Consider the following 24468-nt stretch of genomic DNA (forward strand, 5'->3'; position numbering starts at 1 on the left):
AACCTTTCTGGACAAACTGCAGCAGCAGTAACCAAAGTAAAATGAAACTTAGAGTTCCTTTGTCATCTTTCCTCATCTTCAGGTTTTTAAGATACTTGCCAAACTGGGCAGGAAAAATTTCTATCGAACTTACTCCAAGCAAAAATAACTTAGTCATTGCACCAACACAAGACCCATTCACTCTTACAGACGTAAAGGAGCAAATCAAACGTCATTCGCCGACTTTTGCAAAGACAAAGTTGACTTAGACTTTGGTTTCTCAAACCTCAACACTGAAGTAAACTATTATTTCAATGCTGCTGGAACTGCTTGGGACCCAGTTAAGTTTACATGCGAAAAGTTTGAATGCAAGAGAATAGAAAGCAGACTTGCAGTCTATATGTTGGACCCAGATATTTCAAATGCTTTAGCTGCCAAATATATTGCAGTTCCACTTATGTTCCCTATACACCAAATATCTGTCAAAGACTTTGCAGGTGAAGTTGGAAACCAAAGTGCTGACCCAGGTGCAAGAACAGATATTGCTTTAACAACTGCAATGAAACATGCAGATACTATGTTTGTACTGTTCAGACGAACTATAAATGACTATTCTTGTTTCTACAACCCCGGTATTAAATATCATATAAACATAGATGGCAAATATTATCCAAGAGAAGAATATTCTACAGTTGAGGATATGAGGTCATACAACTTGACATTAGATGCTATGAACTTTAACAACAACTTCACAACAACCATTAACCCTGAAATGCAAAGTTCTATTATGCCATATGTGAAAGTATGGACTCATACAGGAGGTCAAAAACTCAATATACAAATGGAGACCGTTCAAACTTTTGGCTTGGCATTCCATTTGCTGACTCAGAAGACTTTATGGGTGGTATTTCAACTGTTGGTACAGTTCAAATACAATATACTGGTGACAGAGACGGTCCAGATGAACTGAAAGCAAAGGAAGTTTACAAAACCAATAGCACTTTTCACGGAAGATGCTCTTTTGAAGATTCGTTCGATGAAACCTGCTGGGGCTCCTCAGATTGGTAAACGACAGCTTCCATCGAGCAGATTTTGGCAGCAGGTCAGTAAGTTGTTCTTGAACTGACTTCTCTCCGTCAAATATTGACAGTACGCCAGTTTACATAGTAATTGTATTAAAAACTTTCCTTTAGAAATATCGGTAGTTTTGTTGTTATATTTTTGTCAACGTCAAGAACTTTCACCATCTCGGTTATACCAACTTTCTTTGCTTTATGAAAATATTTTGGTTCAGCAAAGACTGCTATTCTATAACATTTTCCATTGTTTGTGTAAAGAACTACTCTGTCAATGAACTTGTATTGTTTGTGTGTGTAAACTTTGTTCTGCTTCAATTCGAAGAGATACTCGAATACGTCCATCTTTTTATTCTAAGTAAAATGTCATTTCCGAAAAATAGAAGCGTAAGTGTTTCAAAAGGTTTAATGGCGGTGGCAGATGTGAAGTTAAATTCACCAACTCAAACAAACAGTCAAAGTGTTGTTGTCAATGTCAAAGAAAGAGATGTTGAAGTGGGGAAACCATACGAAGACGAAGATGGTATAACAATAGTTCCTGTAAAAGAACAACCAACATATCCTGAAGTTAGCAGAGACTTAAGTTCTGTTGCAGATATTCGAAACGACTACCAACAACTTAAAGACAAACTTAAAACTCAGGAGAAGATTTGTCAAGCTTTGGGTATAATGTTAAACTTGGTCGAACACAACCCTGTAAAAGTGAACTCATATGTCATCGCACCTCATGAAGTTTTGAAAGAACTATTGAAACTTTTGACAGAGGCAGACGATATAAACATCAAAGAAATAGAACCCGACGTTAGTTGCTGTGGTGTTTCATATAATGTCATTGACAAGATATACGTTATGAAAGGAGGTGAAACGTTGAACTTAAAATATAGTTTCCCAGACGTCATAAAAATATTTGACGACCACAACATTTCATTAAAATTTATTTGCTAAGTAAATGGCAGAAGACATAGTGGTTTATACTATTACGACTAAAAACCCTGAGTCATATAATTCTATAACAACAAACTTACAAAGTCCTCAAGGACGATATTGTAAACTAACCTTAAACACAATGACGACTAAAGCCTGTTTTGCTCTTTTGACACCAGAAGACTTTATTGTTGTGAATGGTAAAAAATACTCCTTTGAAGATACTTACTCAGATATACCACCAACAGGTTTTGTTGACTTATTTAATACTTTAAGGACGGATGTAACATGTGCTGCAACTAGAGCAGGTTTCATTATGTTTGGATGTCCGACTGAGTTTACTATAAACGATATGAGCTATAATACAAAACTTATATCTGGTTTTTACTACCAACAGTTTCCTATAACAGGAAAAGGTTCATACAAGGTTTGTCTGTTCCATTGACTTTAAGTACACCTATTTTATATATTGTTTCAAACTTAGGTTCAAAGTGTATTCGAATGTCGACAGAAACTACTATGACCAAAGATACTCATGCGTATAAACAACACTTTCTCTGCTGGTTTGCCTATTGTTCATTCGAATGCAGAGTTTTCAGCTTTAGTAAACTCAAACACTTTAGCAAACATAAACTTAACCTTAGTTGACGCAAACTTTGTTCCTGTAAAACTTTTATGTCCTATGTATTTGTCAATGACGGCAGAAAGTTTCGAATTGGAAGATGCAACTGGTGAAAGTATTGTACTACAAGAACAACTTCAACAACAAATAGCTCAAGAACAACAAATGCAACAAATGCAACAAATGCAACAAATCAACAGTCAAGAATAAAAAAAATATTTTTTTTTATTTTTATAAAAATGTACAGAATAGATGTTTCAGATTTTTTATGACTTCCAAGCATTCAGAAATATGTGTCCATTTCGAGACTATAACAAAGCAGTCGAGAATTTGAAACGTTTAGTCATTTATGTTGACTCTGCCCCAGAATGTTATGTCATGAAAGAATGGGATGTTGTCTTTAACAAACCAAGAGCAACAATAGTTTCAGAACAAGAATGTAGACAGAAACTTAAGAAAATAAAAGTCGTACAAGTTGGCATGAAGATGTTAGATGCTTGGGATATCTTATTGTCAAAGTTAGAAGATTTTTCAGTTCGTGGTATAAAGTTCTATACACCTCTCCAAACTTCTATTCTATCTTCACTGGATATAAATACGAACAAGTAGAATGGAAAGAAAATATTATAGAAGCTTGGTTAGACCATGTCAAAGAAATTATATGCAATGGAAACGAAAGAGTCTATGAGTATATCTTATGTTGGTTTGCAAACATCTTACAACATCCAAGTGCTAAAAATGAAACTGCTCTCATTATAATTGGAAAACAAGGAACTGGTAAGAATACTTTCTTTACAGATATTTTGTGCAAACTGTTAGAGGGCTATTCGAACCCGAATATGACAAACATAGAAAACATCTGCGGTAAATTTAACTCTTCAATAGAGAATATGAAACTTATAGTATGTAACGAACTTCAAAGTATAGATACAACAAAGGTTTTAACTCAGATGCTTTGAAGAGTCTTATAACAGACAAAGTTGGAGTTGTTGAAAGAAAATATAAAGACCAAAGAGTTTGTGAAAATGTTGCAAATTTCATCATGGTTTCAAACAACGCCGTTCCGATGAAGTTAGAAAGTTCTGACAGAAGATATGTAGTTGTCAGAACGTCAGAAGCTCATATGCAAGATACAGAATATTTTGACGACTTAGCAGAAACTTTGACACCTAACTTTTACAACCACTTGTTCTCATATTTCATGACATTAGATATTTCTAAGTTCAATCCAAGACAAATTCCATATACCGAAGAGAGACAAACATTGTTAGAAGCAAACAAGAGTGTATATGAACTGTTTATAGATGAAACTGACTTTGAGTGTTTAGATGAAAGGTCATTGTACGATGAATATAAACAATATTGTCAAGAGTATGGTTATATGGCAGCTTCTAAACGTACATTCTTGGCAAATGTCAAAAGTCTTTTAGATGTTCAGAATGGCAAATATAGAAAGAAATAATTTTTATGAGTAAATTTTAAAAAAAATATTTTTTTATCCGATAGAAAAGATGACAAAATTCATCTCAGTAAACAAGTACATGTCAGGACTTAAAGAAGAACTAGACCCATTCACATATTTGAATGTTTACTTCTACCATTTTGAAAAGTCTTCATTCAGCAAAGTTTGGAACATCGAACCAGTTAAGTTTGCTATTGTGACTAAAAATGGTGCAACTTTTGAAGACTTAGACATAGAAGGTTTGTTAGCAGTCAAAGAAAATTTTGACAGAAGGTTCTCAAACCTTAAAGAAGGCAAAGCATACAAACTTGTTATACCTTATGAACCAAAGAAAGCAGACGACTATGAATATTATGAGTCTAAGATAGTTGAAGTTCAAGGTAAATTGGGTAAAAAGATTTTAGAGTCTAAGCCAGTGTTTGCTCCTAAAGAGGAAGAGAACATTGACATTGACCCAGAAATGTTCTAAAAATAAAATTTTATTTTTACATGTCATATCTCACCTTCTCTGGAACTGGTTCAGGTTCTTTTTTCTCTTCTTCTACTTTCTTTTCTTTCTTCTCTCTCTTCTTCTTCTTCTCTGGTGGAGTTATGTCAAACTTCTCAGAACCATATTTTTGTAAAAGGTCTTTGTCCTTTAATAGCTCTTCTATTCTGTTTTCTATTTCATTTTCAAGAACAGCGCATGTGTCTTCTTTGCATTCTAAGAACTTTTGTTGGACTTCATCTTTCCAAGAGGCGTCATCTCTGTCAACAAGTCTGTCATTGACAAATTTTAAGACTTCTCTGCCTAATGTTTTATGGTTCTTGTCATATTCCCAGAAACAGAACTTTAGAACAAATTCACCTTTCTTGTTTACACTATGTAAGATTTTATGGTCGACAGAAGTTTTGCTGTCGAAAAGTTTGTCTCGAATATAGATAGCGAAATCGCTAGACATTTTCAAAAAGATAAAAATTTTAATTTTTCTAAAAATATGTTAGAAAAAAAGTTTGCTGACATTGACAAGAAATTTGAGAATGTTTTAAATAAGAACAAGAGGAAGTTGGAAAATGCTCAGATAAAACCCATACATGACAAGTTCTTATTTGCTCAGAATGGTATAACAGGTCTAATTGCACCACCTGGGTCGGGTAAGACTTTCACTTATCTTAAAATGGCTGCACAACAACAAGAACTAGATGAGAAGAACCCATTCTATGAGTTAGTAGTCATTTGTAGTACTTCTGGTCAATTTGACCAAACCGTCAATTCGTTCAAAGATATTATAAAAAAGTCTAAGTTAGTATGTATAAAAGACTCTGAGTTGTTAGATTGGATAAAGAAGTACCAAAGAAGAGTTTTGAAGTATAATGCTATAAATGAGTATGTCAATTCTAAGTTTAAAGACCCAAATGAGGAAATGCAGAGAATATTAGAGAAGAAACACTTCAGAAACAAACAGAAAGAGATAGAATACATTTCGAAGAAATTGCAATCTTACGATTGGAAGACTTACCCTCACAGATGTCTTCTTATCTTAGATGATTTCGCCTCTCATCCTTTGTTAAAGAACAGAGAACAAGATATGTGTCGAATTCTTAAGAAGCTCAGACACTTTAACATCTCAGTCGTAATATGTGTACAGACAGCAAAGAGTTTAAGTAAGGATGTTAAAAGAATACTTACTGATATCATACTTTTCCCAGGATTGTCCGAAGACGATTTCATGGAACTTATGAAAGAGTCCATGGCAGGTAAGTTTGACAGACATGAACTATGGAGAAGTACAAAGTCATACAAGACCCTCATACTTCTTTCAGAATTCATATCTACGCAAACAAAGTTCAAATTGTAAAAAGTCAGCAAAAATAATGTTTATGTTAGAATGTTAGATCTAACATGTTTTCTAACATGTTTTCTAACATAACTATTTACAAGCGTTTTACATGGTATATGTTGCGATGGTTCATGACTCTAAACAATTTCGTGGCTTCAATTTCTTCTTTTAGTACATCGAATGTTTTAACGATACCGAAAGTTTCTTTATACTTCTTCTTGACGTCAGATAGAAGGAAATCGTCAGCTGTTGGATAGTTTTTGTTTAGAAATGTCAACATGTCCATTTTATCTTCTGCTGGTTTCTCTGCTTCTTTCTTTAAATCTGCATAGTCGTTTCGCATACGTTCTATCTCTTTGACGGAGTAGTTATATTTCCTCATTGCTGCTTTACATTTAGAACATTGTGGGTTCATTTTTGCGTTATATTCTGAAACCTTACCTGCTAAAACAACTAAGGCGTCAATGGTTTTCTTCATCTCGAACATAGCGGGTTTTATTTGTTCGTTCCATACCTTACCCCTACTATCTTTATCTCTTATTTCCCAAACACATTTTGCAACTAATGAAACAAAGTTGTCGTAGGTCTTAAATTCTTCGGATTTGTAAAGGTCAGAGATGTTCTTATATACCATGTCGCAGTCTTTGTCCATGACTTTGTGGTTGCAATGAAATCCAAGAAACTCATAGTTAACCTTTCGTATGAACTTCTTTATTTCTACTGAGTCAGTCAGTCCGACTTCTATTTCATCGAATTCTGGAATAGTGAGTTTTTGTTGTTGGATTTCAGGAAGTTTAGGTAAATGGTCAATAATGTCCTGCATTTCATAAAGATACTGTTCATTTGTTTCATTCTGTGCGGTACAGTCTAAATTACTTGTTAAAAGTTCTTGCTTTATCTTCTGGATTTTTGTTTCGAAAGTATATGAAGAAGGAATGAAGCTTTTCATCTCTACCAACATTGACGTAGGATTCATGACTAACGAGTTTGGTGCTGTAGTTGCTAACATGTTCTTACAATAAAAATAAAAAAATATTTTTTTAAAAAAACCAACTTTATTTTTTATTTCGGGAAAATTCATGAAAATTCAAGAGTTTTAGACCATGTTAGAAAACGTGTTAGAAAACATGTTAGATCTAACATTCTAACATAAATTATATTTTTGCTGAATTCAGCAACAAAATTCAAATTGTAAAAAGTCAAGCTTGAAAAATCTAAGTGTTTAGTCTTAGTAAGATGGTAGCTTCTTAAAGCATATGCCGTCCTTGAGTTTTATGTACGTGAAGAGAAGTACAATGAATTCAATTACGAGTACAATTGCAATGACAACTAAGGCAACTATTTTTGTCTTTTGCCAGCAAGGGTACTTCTTCTCTTCCAATGGTTCGGCAGAACTATACTCACTCATGAGAAATGCCAAAACGGTTTAATAGAAAAAGTGTTATTTTTTCATGTCCGAAGACTCGAAGGTGCAACACTTCCAAAATACCGACGAACTCAGAAGAGCAGCATGGCAGTATGTTCTTGACAACTTCTTTGAGTTCTCCAGGAACACCTTGGAAAATGCTGAAGAACTCCGACACAGAGAATTTGGAGAAATTGCACTCCAATACTACCTTGACAAACAAAGGGTAAACAAAGGGTAAACAAAGGGTAAAATAAGACTAAAAACTTAACGTTTAAAAAGTGACATTTTTAATGAGCTCCGAGTCACCGAGAAAACTTGGTCAGATGTTAGCAGCTTACTTCCCTGAGGAGATGGAAGCGTTACATACGTAAGGTTCAAAAACAACGAACCTGGAATTGCGTACCAAATTCGCAATTACATGACCATGGAAGAGTACGAAAGGTTTCTACAAGAGAAACCAGCTCTAAACAACTCAGAAAAGAAAGAATAAAAAGTTTAACTCGTAATTGTTTATTTTTTTACTTGTATGGGCAAGCTGCAAGAATGAAGTCGACTATCTCAGTCTTTGTCTTGACCAGTTGGACTGCTCTTGCGAGTACGTCTGTTTTGCGGTCTCCAGCTGGTGTCTGACCTTCGTAATTGCGCATGTTCTTGAGAGCTCCAACTGTAAATGGTTGTAGGATGAAGAGTCTCTCAGACTGCTTGAGGTAGTCTCACGGTCACGAACCGAATCTGTGGTACGAGTCGAATCGGTCGATTTGAGGGAAGAGACTGAAAGCCTGTCGTCTTCCATAGGGGCTGTGGCATAATCTTTGCGTAAACGGTTCAGACCTTCTTCGAAGTCTTGGTCTCTCTTCGATTGAGATTGAGATTGGAATTGCTGGGGTGGAGCTTGCTGGAACATCCAAGGGTTGGGGAAGTAAGGCATAGGCTGAGGAGGGTAGTTCGGGAAGCCTTGTAGTGGAAATTGTAGTAACCTTGAGGTGGAAATTGGTAGTAATTTGGTGGAGGGACTTGCTGGAACTGAGGTGCAGGGGCTGGTGCTTTAGGTTCCTCTGGTTTGGGAATGGGCTCGGTTGGTGGGACGTCGGACATTCGTTTGTGGCTTAACCGTCGGACCACAACGATAAAAATCTCTGCTCCTAGCAGTACTGCTACTGACAGTAGCAGTACTTTTACTGACAGTAGCAGTACTTTTTCTGACAGTAGCAGTACTTTTACTGACAGTAGCAGTACTTTTTCTGACAGTAGCAGTACTTTATCGTCGAAAACCCTCTCAAATTTTCCTTTTTACTGCTCGTAGCAGTACTTTTACTGCTCCTAGCAGTACTGCTACTGACAGTAGCAGTACTTTTACTGACAGTAGCAGTACTTTTTCTGACAGTAGCAGTACTTTTACTGACAGTAGCAGTACTTTTTCTGACAGTAGCAATGGTCGAGGTCGAACCTACCGACGAGGCAATTTACCTAATTGAAATTAACGAGCTTGTTAAAGACTTCCTCAGGCAGAATGTAAAAGGCAAGCTTGTTAACTGTTGGATAACGGGAAGGGCTGCCTTGAATCTCGAGACTTCGACTGGAATTCCAATTCAAATACCAGACGGGACAGCCTACGACGACATAAAGCAAGCAAAGAAAGAAGCTCTTCTCAAGTTCTTTGCCAAGCGTCCTTGGATACTACTTCCAAACAGAGAGAACCCTTTCCCAAGAATGAGCCAAATTCTCAAGGGTCTCCTTCACTTCTCGGGTCAGCCGTTCTACATAACCTGTGAAGGCGACATCCAACCAGTTCAGTAAACCTTAACGCTTTGAGTAAAAACATTTTTTTCATTTTTTGAATGAAGCAAGTTAAATTCGTCCCACACCAATCTCAATGGACCGATGAAGAGTTTCAAGCCATGGTTGAAGGCGTTGAGAACGACATAGACGGCGAACTTGAAGGAGCTCAAACCACAATTGCAACCAAAATTGCACAAGTCAAGGAACAGATAGCTCCACTTAAAGCTACCAAAGCTACTCTTTACCTCATGGATACTTACCGTTTAGAAGTAAAGAGTGGAATAAGACAATTAAAATTAAAACTTCTAAACTACGAAGCTATACTCCAAAAGTTAGCAGAAATGAGAAGACTTTACCAGAGCTACTTACATGTAAGGGACTTACCTTCAAGCAGTCCGACCAAAGATGAATTTTCTGACATTGTCCCAATTTTGTCCGAAAGTCAGCTCAGATGTTTCGAACTGCTCCCAACATATCCAGAATATGAACGTTTGCCTGAACTCTTCCGCAATCTCAAAAAACGTTTTTTGGTTCTCATGTTCGAAACTTTTATCGGAAGAGACAACAAACGTTCAGAAGAAGAACAAGATATTATTTTAAACTTGTTGTATGACTTAACCGTCATAACAAGCTTTTTGAAGTAAAACCGTCATTCTCAAACCACTTCATTTTTTCGATGTCCGAACAAGCACCGAAGCCGAACACAATGGCAGATGTCCTTTCAATGTTGCCAGACAAGCGCCCAGTTCAAATTCAAATTTTGAATTTGAAAGCTCATCTGACAAACACCGTTAAGACTCTCCAAAGTAGTCTTATGGAAGAGATGACCAAGCTCAAAGCCGATGTCCTCATGAACCAAGCTTCCAATGAGAAATGCCTGAATGATTTGACGGAAACCTTGCGCATTTACGCGAGAGAGAACCGAGACCTTGCCAGACTCATCTACCGTTTCTTCGAAGAGATAGACGCCATCTGGAAGGTACTCGGAAAGGACAGAACCTCCAACACCGTAATTCGTGAGTACCAAATTGAAGAAGGAATTGTCGAGGAAGAAGAGGAAAACACGAAGAAGAAGAGGAAGAAGAGAAGAAGAGAAACACGAAGAAGAGGAAGTTTGGGCAACCCTTGTTGCCGATGACGCTTACGAAATTTCCCAACCCTACCCATACCAAATCCGCAACAGGGAGACAGGCAAGGTTCTTACCCCAGTCCTCAACAACTTGGGACACTTGAACCTTACCCTTCGGAATCGCGGTTCAATTTCCATGGGCAAGCTTGTCGCAATTCAATGGGTTCCAAATCCAGGCAAGAAGACGAAGGTCAGACACATTGACGGTGACAAGCTCAACAACCGTAAGGAGAACCTCGAGTGGTTCTAAGAGTAAAAAAATTTTATTTTAGGGGGAAACCCCGAGTAAATTTAGGTGTTTATTTAGTTAAGTAGCTTAAATTAATGAGAATTTGGACAAGTAGTTCCTGACCCTGAATTGGACTCTTTCGTCATCCCAGTTGCGTAGGAGGTCGTCCCAGAGGAGTTGGTAGAATTGCCAATCCAAGGACGATTTGTCCTCCCAGGCATTGAGGATGTACTGCTCGTAGAGTTTCATGACCTCTGCCTTGCACCAGACACCCTCTCCCTTGGAACGTAAGGCTTCTTCGAAGTGCTCGAATGCGATTGGCTGCGTGACCATCTGAAATGACACTTTTTGTCCGTTTGGTCAATGTTCGTGTCTCGTGCCATAGTCGACGAAAATACAGACAAACAGGTTATATATGAGTTTGAGACCAAGAATGGTGTAACTCGACCTGTCCGATTCAAATTCGAATAAAAATTTTTTATTTCATGCAATGTTTTATTTCTGTGCCGTCTTCAAGTATGCCCCAGTACTTACGCTTGGAGAGGACATGAACTTCGGTGAAAATTTTGTCCAATTTGAATTGACCCATCTTTTCACCGACCATTCCCATTTCAATGAGTTTGTTATACCTTCTTCGTTCGTCATGAGTGCATCATGTTCTCATATAACACTTTGGATTTGACTTCGGAGAAGAATTTGTTGTAGTTGTCAAGGACTGCCTTTGCGAACTGAGGGTAAGACCAATGTTCGACAATAGGTTTTAATGTGGTTACTAAGCCACTTTGACCTTGAGTGAATTCGTATTCAAAACAAAAGGAGAAAACCTTTCAACAAAGTTGTCGACCTTCTCATAATGTTTACTCTTCATCTCTTGAGGTTTCTTTAATGGAATATCCCCATGTCGAATTCATAAGCAATTTGAGTGTCATTGCAAGTTTGGGGTTTGAAGCTTTCCTAATATCATACAGTTGTTGTATGACTTTTCCAACTGTATAGTTCCTTCCTGGGAACTCACCGTCTTCGTTTGGAATTCCAGTCGGGATATATTGGACAAACCTCATGTATGCAGCGTTAAGGTCGACATAGTATATCTTTTCATATGAGTCGAACTTGTCGCAACCAATTGGTCCAGTTTGTGGAAATTCAAGTGAGTCTCTTATCTTCTGAGAAACTTCTCCTGTTATCTCATAAACATCGTCGAAGCAACCTGTTTCATATAAAACCTTCTGACCTAACTCAGATGCTCTCCAATACAATTTGACGTCAATTGGATGTCTCAATGGAAGTTTGTTTATAGCATCTTGAAGTTCTTGCAACCTCATTGGAAGTTCTTCTGGTTCAGGTTGGTATCCGAACAATCCAACTCCTTTTGGAATTGTGTACTTCTTTTGTACTAGAACTTTGTCTGGAACAACTTTTGGTCTTGCTAACAATGAAAAGTTTGTTTCGTCTTTTGGTACAAAAGTTTCTGTCAGCTTGTCATCTGGAATTGGTTCCAACAAACCTTTCTCGAAAAGAATGTTAACAGCTCTGACAATGTTACACTTACCTTTTCCGAACATAAGACTTTCGTTCAACATGAAGTGGTTGTGGACAATTACAATCTTCAACCATGGTAAGTCTTTGTCAACAACATAGTCGTCATGTGAAGAACCTTTAGCTGTAGGTATGTTGACTCGGATATTGACATTTGCCAACGGTGCAACTTTTGACAATTGACCTCTGAGCATGTACCTTGTCTTCACACATGACTCAAGATACTTCATCTTCTCATCTGTAACAAGACCAGAGTTCCTGAGACATGTAAGAATACAAGGTTCATTGACAATTGTTTCAATTGAATTGTAAATTCCATACCTTGTCAAGTCAATGTCAGACTTATTTATGAACGGGAAGTATCCAGCATGTTGTCTGACTGCTTGAGGGTTAGGTTGGTACCATTCGAACTTCACGCTTACAATTCCTTCAATTGCATTCAAAATGTCTGAGTCGGAGTCAACCATTTGTTCTCTCTTTGTAGTCTTGAAAGCGTCAAGAAGCATTGCAGCTGTTGTGACATTGCCATGTGCATAGTAAATGTGACCATCCAAATCTGTTATGGTTAGTCTGAGATTGTATCCTTTCTTATTTCCGTCTTGTATGGCAGCAAGTACACCCATGAAGCCTTCTTTGTTCTTTCCTTCGTCAAAGTTTACTGTAAAGGTTCGACCAGATGTAATTTGACTTCTAACTTCACGGTACTTTTCATATGCATATCTTGTTCTTTCCATGGGAGCATGTTTGTCTTCACCTTTTCCTTTTTTCCTTCTCAAAGGATGCAATTGTTCGTCATGTTTCCAGTAGAATCTGGCAAAGCCGTCGTGTCCCTTCAACTTGAGGCTCACTAACATCGAAAGGCATGTCCATAAGACGTTCTTCTTCTAACCTCTCTAATCTGTTTTGGATAATTTGCGCGTGCTGTTTCTAAGTCCATTTCATAGCGAAGACCAGACAATTTGTCATAGACTTTTATGGGTCTTCCCTTCCTATATTTAAACTTCTTTGAAACTCTCCAACCATATCTTTCTAACTCTGCTTTTATTCTAGCAGACCTTCTATCCATTCTATACGGGGGCATTTTTATAAAAATAAAAAAATGTTTTTTCTTTACTTTACATAACCGCCTGCTGCCAAAAGTCTTTGACGCCAACCCATACCAGCTAATGAAGGTTGACTTGGTTTAGTTTGGAAACTAAACTTTGGTTTTGGTTTATCTTCAGTTTTTGGTTTTTCTTCTTCTATCGGTTTTTCGTCACTTTTCGGTTCCTCTGACTTTACCTCACTTGCAGGAACAGTTGTGTCGTCAACATCTTCATAAATATCATATGCCATTTGTTTTTGTTTTCCTTTCAACTTTTTGTGTTTGTTGTAAAGTTTAGAATATTTCGACTCTAAGTCAATGAGATGTTCTATAATGAACTGTTGGTCAGTGAAGTAAACTTTTCCATCTGTTGTCTCGAAAGCTCCTTCAGACTTCAATATTTTATTTGTGAGAGTCTGTTTCTTTTTTGAGATACTTGCCGTTCCATTTCTATGAAAAGTGACTTTGTAGTTAGGGTTTGTATTTCCAGACCTGGCACTTTCTATTATTGAATTTTTCTCTTCATCTGTAAGTTCTTTGACAGGTTTTGACAATGGTTCTGAACTTTTTGTTTGTGGTGTCAAATCTACCGTTTCAACTTCTTCGGTCATTTCATCTCAGTAAAAATTTTAGTTTGTTTTGTTTTCAACTGGTTGTTTAGGTTTTTTAAGTCGGTCTAAAACTTCCTGAGGTATAGGAAGAACTTGACAAACACGTTGTGTAACTGCTGGAAGTCGACAAATCCATCTTGAACCCATTTGTCTCAATGCTGTATTGTTCATTTCATCTCAGTAAAAAACTTTACATTCCCCACGTTTGAGGCGGTTGAGGTTGGTTGTTGTTTACCCATTGTTGTGCATGGTTATATCCTCTGTTAAAGAATCTTTCACCTTGGTCCATATAGTGTCCTGCTTGGTTATAGTAGTCATTTGCTTTGTTATAATAGTTTCCTGCTTGTCTTCCTACATTGTCCATCCATCCTTGAACTTTTCCTCTTGTTTCAGGATTTGGAATAAGATTTGCTGCATCTCGTGCTACATCCCAACCTTTCTGTACAGTTTGTATAATAGGTTGTGCTTTCTCTTTAAGTATACCTAATGTACTCAAAATCTTCCTTCCAACTCCAAATACACCTCTGGCTATTGTTCCCACTGCGGGCAAAAATCTGGATGCAACTCCTGCTAATGCGCCAAATAAACCCATTTCTTATAGGATAAAAATGACGAATCCAAACAAGGACCCCTATGTTTCTAAGGCAACAAAGAAAGCACTCATGATAAAAATCTTTAGTTCAACACCAAATGCTTGGTTTATGGATATCTTGGAAAACATTCCGAGGTATAGAGAAGATGGACCACCATACTGGCTAATATTTGTCGGTCAAAACACAAGATACTGTGAAGCCATACCATTACAGTCCAAAAATATTTTAGATGTGAAAACTGCTTTGACAATATTCGTTGACAAATACCATCCAACAAAACTGACATCTGACTGTGAAAGTTCTTTCAAATCAGACGATATTAAAAACTATCTGCGTTCAAAAAATGTAAACCAATATTTCATTGTCGACCAAAACCATTCTGCTCTTGGTGTCATTGACAGTTGTATAAAAATCTTAAGAGATTTAAATCAACCACAAGGTGGTGAGGTAGATGAAATGTCATATGACGACAAATATAGACATTTCTCCATGGCAAAGATGAGACAAGTTTTAAATATTTACAATACCCGTAAACAAAAAGGTTTGGGAAACCACTCCCCGAAGAAATGAAAAACAACCCCGACTTAGAGAAAGACTATATATTTAATAGTTTAGTCAAAAGAGACAAACAAGAAAGAATGCCAGGCTTCAAACTTAAGAAAGGTGACAAAGTAAAAATAGAAATACCTAAACGCGACCCATATGAAAATACTATTGACTATGACAACAATGGGAACCGACAGGTACTCACATTCGTGTTCGTAAAAATAGAAGAAAGTATACAAGAGAATATTATGAAGTTTTAGGCAAACATGGCAAAATGTACAGACTGCAAGCAGAAGATAAAACTACTATTGTCAGACCTCGTTTCAAACTTGTTAAGGTTCAAGGTGGTTATACTTTCAAAGACAGTTCCTACAAATATAAGACAACTCCTGACGAATATGCTTAAAGAAGTTGAAAATGACGACTAAGCAATTCTATACCATGCGTAAACTGTCATGTAAGGTGGCATGTAGTCTTTACTCTGTCCCGTTGTTTCCGAATATCCTGTAATGCGATGTGTATGGCTTCCTCTCCCTGAGTGTCATCCAGTAACAATTTATAGCAAACTTAACGTCGTCTTTAACATCATATCCTTTACCTTTTGTCATTCCTGTCCAATCCCAATATCTATGCTTATGCCAACCTGCTTCAGCTGTAGTTAAATTTATGTAGTGACTGTGTGCAGGTAGGTTTTCACCTGAAATCGTTTTACTTCCACCTGTTTCCTTTGAAGAGTTTGCACAATACAAAAACCTGTCGACTATTTGAGTCCAAGTTCCAAAACCAAGTACTACTTCTGGTCTGGTAGAGTTCATTGACGTATAAATAGAACCTATAGGATATAATGTTTGAAGTATTTCTGTCTTTAATGTTTGAAGCTCTGTTTTGTCTGCTTTTTTATATAACTTTTCTTCAAGTTCATTTACGTCAGAGATGCTATGTCTATGATATTTTTGTGGGTATGTTCCTTCTGTCCATGTGAAAATATACTCTTTTGTTGCATCTACATATCCTTTTATCCATGTCGAGTCTGCTTTTGTATTCCTTAACTCTGTAACACCTTTCTCAAGCTCTTTCAACTGTTGTCCATCTTCCATTAAACCTCTGGTATGACTTGAAACCGTTTGTGCCAACATATCTACAGTTTCTTTGTCGGCTTTAAGGTCTAAACATCCTGAAACCCATCCTGTATCAGCTTTAGTTTTTAAAATCTTTGTTGTCCTTTCATTATACCATTCAACCCTTTCTTTAATTTCATTTTCTTTTTCATCCACATATTCCTTATCTGCCTTCTTCACTAACGCACTAGCCAGATATGCTAACTCATCGTCAACATACTCTTTGTCAGCTTTGTTGTCAATATCTGCTTTTGTTGCATATGTTGCATCTGCTCTGTCATGTTCTTCTTGAACTTTTTCAATGACATACTCTTTGTCAGCTTTGTTGTCAACATCTGCTTTCAAAAGAAGTTCAGATATAGGTTTCTCGTTTAAAGTTCCTTTTGTTGGATTTATACAGACAGTATGGTTCTTACTGTCTTGAAACAGAAACTCGTCTGTCAATGGGTTTAATGTCAGTTTTAAGTTTCCTTCTTTCAATGACTCAGATATCTTAGAATAGTTTGAAAAGTTTGTTGTGTTCTTATTTAGAGCTTGCACAATGAGTTGTCGGTTGTGTTGTATTTCTCTCATAGACGCTGTTTCTTTCGACATTTTTATTCTAGATAAAATATGCTTCCAATAGAAAAAGAAAATTCAAGAGTTGCTACAACTAAACCATTAGATGAACTTTTTACTAATGTCGGTCAAAAGTTTGAGACAGAGACCGTAAAGCATGAAGGCTATCGTTTTGACTACCCATTGAGATGGCTAAGAGACCCATCTGTCACAAAAGCTATTGGCTTTCGTAGAATGAAGTTTGTGTCTGTAGAAGATAAAAGTTTTCCATTTATTGTAAGGTTTCATATAGATTATATATCTGAAGGGAAACGAAAAATGTGGGAAGAAATTGAGCTAATACAAGTTGACCTTTCATCTTCTCTACAGACTGCGTTAAAAAATATAGAAGATAAAATAAATTCATGTTATGCAAAATATGCTGATGAATATGCAAATACCGAGAGCACACTTTATGTGAGAATTGTATATGACAAACAAAATTCACAAGTGTCATTTCAAATCTACGAAGACAATCCAAAGAAAGACGAACAAATATATACAGAATTCACTGCAATGTCATGGTATTATTTGCAAAGAATGTTAAATCAGAAAGTCGAACTTCCTTTAGCAAATATTTACAGTCGATATGCAAGAGATGAACCATATTTATTTAAAGATGTTTTCGACCCAGCTGCTATTATAGTTCATGCTTCATTTTCTGGTGCACAAAACTCTTTTTTATGCTTGGCAAATGACTTTTACGAAAAACCTACAAAGCTATATGAACCGCCGAGTGGAAGTATTTCAGACTTTCAAGTATGGTTTACAACAGATGGAAGAAAGAGAATAGTTCCATTATACCATGCGTTTTACTTAGAACTTAGTTTCATATACAACTACTATCGAACGGTAAAAATATAATTTTTTAATACGGTTGAGGTGTTGGATTTGGTTGCCAACTAGACTGTGGTGCAGGTTCAGGCTGTTGTATAACAGGGGCTTGTTCTTCTGGTTCAGGGTCTTTAGGTATAATACCAACGAACTGACCTACCCTTTTACCAATATTTTTGACACCGTTCCAAATTCCTCTTCCGACAGATTTTATTCCATTCCATATACCTCTTCCAACATTTCGAAAGAAGTTTCCTATCTTACTGAAGAAACCCATTTTACTATATGTAAAAATCTAATGTCCGCCTAGTCTCTTACGTTTCCTGTTGAGTTCCATAGCATTCTTTAACTGGAGCTCATACATTCTGTTTCTCCTCTGGTAGAAAACATATTCTGGGTCAACTCCTGTGTTCGCGTCATCTGCATAGAGTTGTTTATATCCCACTTCGGGGTTTGTATAAAACTCTTTCCATCTCATATTTGCATACCATGGTGGCAAACCTAACGCAGCGTCATTTGACATGGCAGTTTGCATTTGTACATCTGTTGGCACTTGACCATAGTTTGCCATTGCAGTTTGTATTCTAACTTCATTTGGAATATTCTCTGGGTTTGGTTGTCCAGGTTGCTGTGCATTCGCTAAGTTCTGTGCGTCCATTTAATATTAGATAAAATATCTCTTACGAGTACATATACTGAACATTTGCAGGCATTGGTTCATCTTCATATTCTCTATATCTTTCTGCCACGTCAAATAAGTAAATGACACAATGGAAAAAACCTAAAACAAGTAGTCCTATTTCAAACCACATTTACTTACTAGTAAAATTTCTTTGTTATGACACTTTCTCCAGTTTATAGGACCTCTCTCATATTCTATCTTATCGTATCTAAACTCATAGTCATGTATGTCCTCTAACCATCTCATGACACTTTCCAAACCACTTTTATCGGATGTAAAGTAAAAGCATGGATGGTTATGTAAAACGTCTAAAGTTTCTAAAGAGTCTCTCAAAGTCCAGTCTACTTGGTATTGAAAATCCCATGTGTTATAGAACGGCGGTCCACTATAAAGAAAACATTTTCCTTGTCTTTATATTTTTCATACAACTCTGTCCAATGACATCTCACAAACTCTATACCCTCAATATATTTTTCTATGTCCTCTTTGAAAACATTTGTATAGTTAAGATATAAAACTTTTGACATAAGTGTTTCAATGTCATGAACTCTTATAGCACCACTATATAATAGTCTAGCAGATATACTATCCCAGTCTATATATTCTGCTTTTTTCAAAACCTCTCTCACAATATTTTTGTTATCTAATGGTATACGTTCCATCTTACCTATAGGTATCTTTTCTTTTAACTCTTTCAATATTTTGTTTGTGTCTGGTATATGTTTGAGACGGTTCATATAGTTGTCGAAGTCATTGCATATAATCTTTGAGTCAGGAAATACAGTATGGCACAAATGGGATATATAGAAACTTCCACCGAACAAATCTACAAATGTTAGACCATTCGGTAGTTTCTTAAGTTCTCTCAATATAATATCTTTACATTTACTCTTATTTCCAAAGAACGGTAACGGTGGTTTTGTAAAATTCATTTATATATAATAATAAAAATGTTTTTACCCGAAAAGTGACAGAAAAGTGACAAAACATGAAAACATATATAATTTGTGAAAAGCTCCTGGAAGCCCTCCGAATAAAAACTTCATTTATACTAAACATCTTCAGGGCTAGAGGGCACGAAGTGCCTGGAAGCCCCAATACCTTTTTTTTTTTTTTTTTTTTTTTTTTAGACAGAAACTATAAATAGTTCTAAATAAATGATAGAGACAAATTTTCTATTTATGCTTTCAATATTGAATTATTTGAAAAATAAGTGATCGCGTTTTTGAAAATTTTCAAAAAACATTCAAAAAATTTTATCTCTATATTATAATTCTGATTTATTTTTTGATTATGTTAGAAGTGATTTTAGCATATTTGATCTTTGAATTTGATTTATCTTAATATCAAAAAATGCACATATAGAAAGTAAGCTTATAGCCACAAATAGTATTGTTAATTATTTATGTAATATGAAAGTATGAATTTTTTTTATTATTTTGCTTCGAAGTCAAAATTCAACTCATTTAATAAAACTAGAGATGGTATTGTCAAAATGATAATTGAATTGTGTCATATCAAATAATAATGTTGAGGAAACTGTGCTTTAAGGCTCCAGTCCCACGCTCCCAATCCGGGGCTGAGCAGGCGACACTCGCAATTGTAAGTCGCGGTAAGTGCACCTGCGGTGCCAGAATGCACTTGCAGCGACATTTGGGAAATGCAAAGATGATGCCGGAAGGAGCGCCCAGACCGGTCAGAAGCGCTCCTTCCGGCACTAGAAAGACTAGAAGGGGCCCTGACCTTGAGAAAGTACTCCCTTTCCGGTCTCTCTGCTTTAAATTCACTTCCTAACTTTCTAAATCTTTGTCTATATATCATTACCACACTTACCCCATCTTTCGCACACCCATATAACCAATATGCACAAATAAAACACATATCTTACACATTCTTACACTTTGATGCAAATCAAATTCTTCACTCACAAATCTTATTTAACCATACGAATATCTCAACCATACTAGCAAAGACAAACCTTATCCATCCCTTAAATCTTAAACCTGTTTCCCCTAATCTCAAAATTTAATAGGTCATATAAACAGTCAACACCCGCAAAAAACGAATAGTTGCTCATTTACACAAGGTTAAGACAAATGCCGCTGTGAATATGGCTCCAGATATATCCAATGTCGAAAAACTATTTTCGGCAGAAAAATTTGGAAATTTTTTGAACGATGGAAAAAAAATGGAAATGACCCTTGAGAGGTTGGGTCTGGAGCTTTAAGGATGAAATGTAAACTTCAGAATTTCACCCTTTAAGGGGGTAAGTTTGAATAGTTTATAATTGTATAAAAAAATCGAGTTATCTTGATACTGTGGAAATATTTTTTGAATTATGATAAAGGATATTGATACAGCCTTAGCTAATGCATATATCCTAGTTATGCAGAGCTTGATAGCAATTCCAATATTTAAATAAATACTTTTCTATTTTTCATATTAAATATATATCTAGTCCTTCATTTTTGATTTTAATGACATAAGACATTTGTATCAGTGATCTATAACTGAATAATAACAAATGTACCGGAGTACTTTTTTTGAATTTTGAGTTAACTGTTAATTATATATTCAAAATATATTAGTCACTTTTCCCGAAACTAAAAGTGTATGAAAAATAGTGGCTAACGTATATGTCTTTCTCAAATCATTCTCTCTATGATTCATGAAATGTGCAAACTTGCTAGGAAAACTCTATTTAGTCCTTCAATTTTAGACATATAGCGATATCCATCTAGATTTTAATATATCCCGAAAATCTTAACAATCGTATCAGACTAAATTTTTATATAAGATATTATTGTCGAGATCAATTCAATTTTATTTCCATGTTTCAAAGATTAATACAACTTTTGTTGCACAAAGAGCAATTAATGCATTAGGTTTTGCACCTTTTGCATTTTGGACCGATAATGGTCTCGAAAATTTTGGAGAATTTCAAAATTTTCTTGATCGAAATCAAATTGAACATATAACAATCACTCCATATTCGCCTCGCGAAAATGGAAAGGTCGAGGGTATATGGCCTGATATCGAAAAACACTCAAGTAGCGAGTCGGATGTTATAATTTGGATCAACTTTTACAACAACAAGCCACATTCGCAATTACCAAAGAACTTAAACACAAACACAAACTTTACTCCACGAGAATTCCTCATTCATGAAAAAAATAACTTTTGGAATCTCGTTGAAGACAAAGAAAATCCGAAATGGATCGTCGAACACGAAGAGCGCGACCTAAAAGAGGATCTCGCTAACTTCAGAAGGAAAAATCGAAATACAAGACATTAAATAATTTAATAAAAATTAATTTTTATATATTTAAAAGTTTTTTGAATAATCACATAATACACATGCTAGAGAAATTGAATATTATGATTAAAATCTGTAAATGAGAGGCATATATTTATAATATATACCTCTTACCCTTTATTTGATATGTCAAACTCAATTTTTTCTTATTACATAATAATGTTTTGCATACTCAAATTTAATTATATAAAATTATATAACATTCATTCGTTTAAGAAATTTTTAACAAATCTCTACATTTCTAAGTTTAAGGTTAAAGTTTTTTCCCGAATTTTCCCGCCATAAGTGTTACTTTTTCTGTCACTTTTTGTTGCCCATTTTGAGAGAGGGAATTTGACTGCGTCAAATCCTCTTTTTCGTTTACGAGATTAGCACAATTATTTGATAATACACTTGAATTTTTAAGAACTTTGTTCCAAGTATCAGAACATTTCAAGTTCAACTGTCTACCTTATACTTGATGATCATAGTTCACGTTTATCATTTTGGGTATTTGAATAATTAATGTTACAAAACATCAATATTTTGATATTTCCTGCACATTGCATGCATGTTTTGCAACTATTTGATCAAGGTGTCGCATCATCATTAAAAAAATTAGAACAATATGATACGGTAGGGGCAATTGACATTTCAACAATTAAGTATTATCGGCCATTGGACAAAAATCAATAAAAAGCAACATATAAAGCAAAAAATAAGAAGAACTGTGGGAAGGTACAAATCCTTGTTTCGCTAACAGGCAAATGTATTCAAATATTTGTATACAACATTTTTGCCAGGTTCTGTTCAAGCTAAAGATATTCCAGAGTTAGAATGTGGAGAAGAAGAAGAGAGAAGCGAAGAAGAAAAGTGTGAAGAAGAAGAGAAGCACGAAGAAGAAAAATGTGAAGAAGAAGAGATATATGAAGAAGAAATTTTAGAATGTGATGACTATGAAAGCCCATACGAAGAAGAAAGTTGTGAAGAAGATGAAATTGAAAAAAAATGTATTCCGAATAAATGTCACTTTTCTATTTTGACATATAAAGTTGTCACTTTTCTGTCAAACCGTTTTTATCATTTTCGTTTGCAACAGTCATAAGACGAAATGGTGGGAGTGAGGTGAAGTCAAAAAGTAACATATATTTGGCCGGCTAAATTCCCCTTTAGTTTACATGTCAAAATTACAATAAATTAATTATTTTGCTTAGCAATTAGCTATGTATTAAAACTAAAATTATTACTATTCAATTCTTTACATTCAAATATTAAACAATTCAAATTTAATAACAAAGATATTACAATAAATAAAAAAATGATTAAAAATGTCCCTGAAAATTTTCTGAAAGCTATCTCGTGTTTAGGTCTCAATTTTTTTTAGAAATAGAAAAAGATTGGATTTAACTTTCAAACATTATATATAGTTTTGTATATGGAAGCCTTTAAATACAAGTTAATGATATGGAGTTGTATTGCGAGGAAGAGGGAATCAAAGAAATTGACGAAGTTCCAGAATTTTATTCAACAATTCTTAATCAATTAACAAAAACTATACCGAAACTTATCTTACCATCCAAATCAAATCACATTACATACGGAATAAACATTTAATCTTTTACCATTAAAATTATATTTATACGTTATTTAATTTTTTTACGTCTAAGTTACGTCTAATATAAAGTAACTATAGTTTACAAGCTAAGGAACAAATCAGCATTGAAACTAAAAAATGCTGAAATATTATAATAAATTGAAGAAATACTGTGATAGAATACCTAGTTATACTAGATACTATTATAATATGAATTTATTTGTATTGAATATCGATAATAAAAAATCGATGAAATATTAAAATGAGAATAAATTAATAATGAGATTATAAATTAGAATTATTTCTCTTTTATATAAAATAAAAACTTAGTTCTATTTAAATTCGATAAAGAAGTACGAAAAAGTTGTATTATACGTATGATGTTGCCCGATGTTTGGTAACACTATTATAGAATATAAGCATATATGATAGTGTTATATACGAAAACGATAAAAACGGTTTGACAGAAAAAAGTGACAACTTTGCGTGTCAAAAATAGAAAAGTGACATTTTATTCGTAATATTAAAATGAATCATCATAATCTTCTTCATAAGGGTCTTCATAATCTTCTTGATATTCTTCTTCATAATTTACTTCGTATTCTTCTTCATTACTATCTTCTTCTATTTCAACCGGATTCGCCTTATTTTCTTCTTCTTCAACTTCCTCGCCTTCTTTTTCCCATTCATCTTCTTCGATTCCTTGAAGCTCTGGCATCTCATTGGCCATAAGTGAACCTGGAAGAAAATCTTGAGAGACTCCATCCACAATCCATTTTGCCGGCATTCCCCTCTTCCAAATTGGATGTTTCTTCCACATTTCAGATGGGCTATAGTGAATTTGTTTTCCATTCACATAATGAGTTGGTAATGCTAGATGAGGTTTAGCATTATAGTACTCAACCCATTGTTGAATCTTTGCCCATGACAACTCTCTGCTCTCTATGTTAGGCCACAAGTGCTCGATTTTCCCATTTTGGTATGGACAATGGGGGACAATATATACATTATTGATCCCCGAACCCTCAGAGTGTGGTAGAATTTACGAAAAAGTGACACTTAACCTTAAATTTCCAAACACTATTTTTGATTGTATTTTGTTATTTATATATTTATATATATATATTTATATATGTATATATTTATATATGTATATATTTATATATGTATATATTTATATATGTATATATTTATATATGTATATATTTATATATGTATATATTTATATATGTATATATTTATTTATGTATATATTTATATATGTATATATTTATATATGTATATATTTATATATGTATATATTTATATATGTATATATTTATATATGTATATATTTATATATGTATATATTTATATATGTATATATTTATATATGTATATATTTATATATGTATATATTTATATATGTATATATTTATATATGTATATATTTATATATGTATATATTTATATATGTATATATTTATATATGTATATATTTATATATGTAGGTCAGGTGAGTGGGGCTTCCAGGGGCTGCGCCCCTTCTAGCCCCTAAGAAACTAGAGGAG

The 24468-nt window shown here is 34.8% G+C and overlaps 12 protein-coding genes and 6 pseudogenes across 18 annotated transcripts, besides 9 other annotated features; 8 read left to right on the forward strand and 10 right to left on the reverse strand.

Moving 5' to 3' along the window:
* Positions 1-19157: part of a mobile genetic element that runs on past the window's edge.
* Positions 1464-2000, forward strand: TVAGG3_0102820 (protein of unknown function, DUF4106 family; the record flags this gene model as incomplete). The annotated part of the gene is made up of 1 exon (XM_051222838.1): positions 1464-2000. One exon carries the CDS (start codon positions 1464-1466, stop codon positions 1998-2000), a length of 537 nt encoding a protein of 178 aa, XP_051107824.1.
* TVAGG3_0102830 lies at positions 3492-4063 on the forward strand (annotated as a pseudogene). The gene has a single exon. A coding segment is annotated over exon 1 (572 nt).
* TVAGG3_0102840 (protein of unknown function, DUF4108 family) lies at positions 4113-4532 on the forward strand (the record flags this gene model as incomplete). The annotated part of the gene is made up of 1 exon (XM_051222839.1): positions 4113-4532. One exon carries the CDS (start codon positions 4113-4115, stop codon positions 4530-4532), a length of 420 nt encoding a protein of 139 aa, XP_051107825.1.
* On the reverse strand, positions 4549-5004 carry TVAGG3_0102850 (uncharacterized protein; the record flags this gene model as incomplete). Its single annotated transcript, XM_051222840.1, has 1 exon — positions 4549-5004. The coding sequence occupies one exon, from the start codon at positions 5002-5004 to the stop codon at positions 4549-4551; it is 456 nt and encodes a 151-aa protein (XP_051107826.1).
* TVAGG3_0102860 lies at positions 5041-5918 on the forward strand (annotated as a pseudogene). The gene has a single exon. A coding segment is annotated over exon 1 (878 nt).
* Positions 6286-6892, reverse strand: TVAGG3_0102870 (organellar and viral DNA polymerase type B; the record flags this gene model as incomplete). The annotated part of the gene is made up of 1 exon (XM_051222841.1): positions 6286-6892. A coding segment is annotated over one exon (607 nt), but the record flags the coding sequence as incomplete, so codon positions are not given.
* Positions 7810-8386, reverse strand: TVAGG3_0102880 (annotated as a pseudogene). The gene has a single exon. A coding segment is annotated over exon 1 (577 nt).
* On the forward strand, positions 9130-9714 carry TVAGG3_0102890 (uncharacterized protein; the record flags this gene model as incomplete). Its single annotated transcript, XM_051222842.1, has 1 exon — positions 9130-9714. One exon carries the CDS (start codon positions 9130-9132, stop codon positions 9712-9714), a length of 585 nt encoding a protein of 194 aa, XP_051107828.1.
* On the forward strand, positions 9747-10449 carry TVAGG3_0102900 (annotated as a pseudogene). Its single transcript has one exon. A coding segment is annotated over exon 1 (703 nt).
* Positions 10499-10761, reverse strand: TVAGG3_0102910 (annotated as a pseudogene). Its single transcript has one exon. A coding segment is annotated over exon 1 (263 nt).
* TVAGG3_0102920 lies at positions 11717-12901 on the reverse strand (annotated as a pseudogene). The gene has a single exon. A coding segment is annotated over exon 1 (1185 nt).
* On the reverse strand, positions 13075-13659 carry TVAGG3_0102930 (phage tail repeat-like family; the record flags this gene model as incomplete). The annotated part of the gene is made up of 1 exon (XM_051222843.1): positions 13075-13659. The coding sequence occupies one exon, from the start codon at positions 13657-13659 to the stop codon at positions 13075-13077; it is 585 nt and encodes a 194-aa protein (XP_051107829.1).
* Positions 15275-16510, reverse strand: TVAGG3_0102940 (phage tail repeat-like family; the record flags this gene model as incomplete). The annotated part of the gene is made up of 1 exon (XM_051222844.1): positions 15275-16510. One exon carries the CDS (start codon positions 16508-16510, stop codon positions 15275-15277), a length of 1236 nt encoding a protein of 411 aa, XP_051107830.1.
* Positions 17054-17377, forward strand: TVAGG3_0102950 (uncharacterized protein; the record flags this gene model as incomplete). Its single annotated transcript, XM_051222845.1, has 1 exon — positions 17054-17377. One exon carries the CDS (start codon positions 17054-17056, stop codon positions 17375-17377), a length of 324 nt encoding a protein of 107 aa, XP_051107831.1.
* TVAGG3_0102960 (serine threonine-protein phosphatase family) lies at positions 17382-17624 on the reverse strand (the record flags this gene model as incomplete). Its single annotated transcript, XM_051222846.1, has 1 exon — positions 17382-17624. One exon carries the CDS (start codon positions 17622-17624, stop codon positions 17382-17384), a length of 243 nt encoding a protein of 80 aa, XP_051107832.1.
* On the reverse strand, positions 17643-18005 carry TVAGG3_0102970 (uncharacterized protein; the record flags this gene model as incomplete). The annotated part of the gene is made up of 1 exon (XM_051222847.1): positions 17643-18005. The coding sequence occupies one exon, from the start codon at positions 18003-18005 to the stop codon at positions 17643-17645; it is 363 nt and encodes a 120-aa protein (XP_051107833.1).
* Positions 19061-19157: a terminal%2Cinverted (terminal inverted repeat of Maverick-3 transposon ID:TVAGG3_0102800).
* Positions 19158-19556: 399 nt separating this feature from the next.
* On the forward strand, positions 19557-19823 carry TVAGG3_0102980 (uncharacterized protein; the record flags this gene model as incomplete). The annotated part of the gene is made up of 1 exon (XM_001297395.1): positions 19557-19823. One exon carries the CDS (start codon positions 19557-19559, stop codon positions 19821-19823), a length of 267 nt encoding a protein of 88 aa, XP_001297396.1.
* Positions 19824-20264: 441 nt separating this feature from the next.
* Positions 20265-20291: a mobile genetic element.
* Positions 20265-20291: a terminal%2Cinverted (terminal inverted repeat of tvBac_109 transposon ID:TVAGG3_0102990).
* A 1371-nt stretch (positions 20292-21662) lies between these two features.
* Positions 21663-21713: a mobile genetic element.
* A 648-nt stretch (positions 21714-22361) lies between these two features.
* Positions 22362-22422: a mobile genetic element.
* A 578-nt stretch (positions 22423-23000) lies between these two features.
* Positions 23001-23025: a mobile genetic element.
* Positions 23001-23025: a terminal%2Cinverted (terminal inverted repeat of ISTv1 transposon ID:TVAGG3_0103020).
* A 325-nt stretch (positions 23026-23350) lies between these two features.
* Positions 23351-23418: a mobile genetic element.
* A 23-nt stretch (positions 23419-23441) lies between these two features.
* Positions 23442-23705, reverse strand: TVAGG3_0103040 (uncharacterized protein; the record flags this gene model as incomplete). The annotated part of the gene is made up of 1 exon (XM_051222848.1): positions 23442-23705. The coding sequence occupies one exon, from the start codon at positions 23703-23705 to the stop codon at positions 23442-23444; it is 264 nt and encodes an 87-aa protein (XP_051107834.1).
* Positions 23706-24468: the final 763 nt, after the last annotated feature.

The sequence above is a fragment of the Trichomonas vaginalis genome, chromosome IV, assembly GCF_026262505.1.
Source record: "Trichomonas vaginalis G3 chromosome IV, whole genome shotgun sequence".
NCBI lineage: Eukaryota > Parabasalia > Trichomonadida > Trichomonadidae > Trichomonas > Trichomonas vaginalis.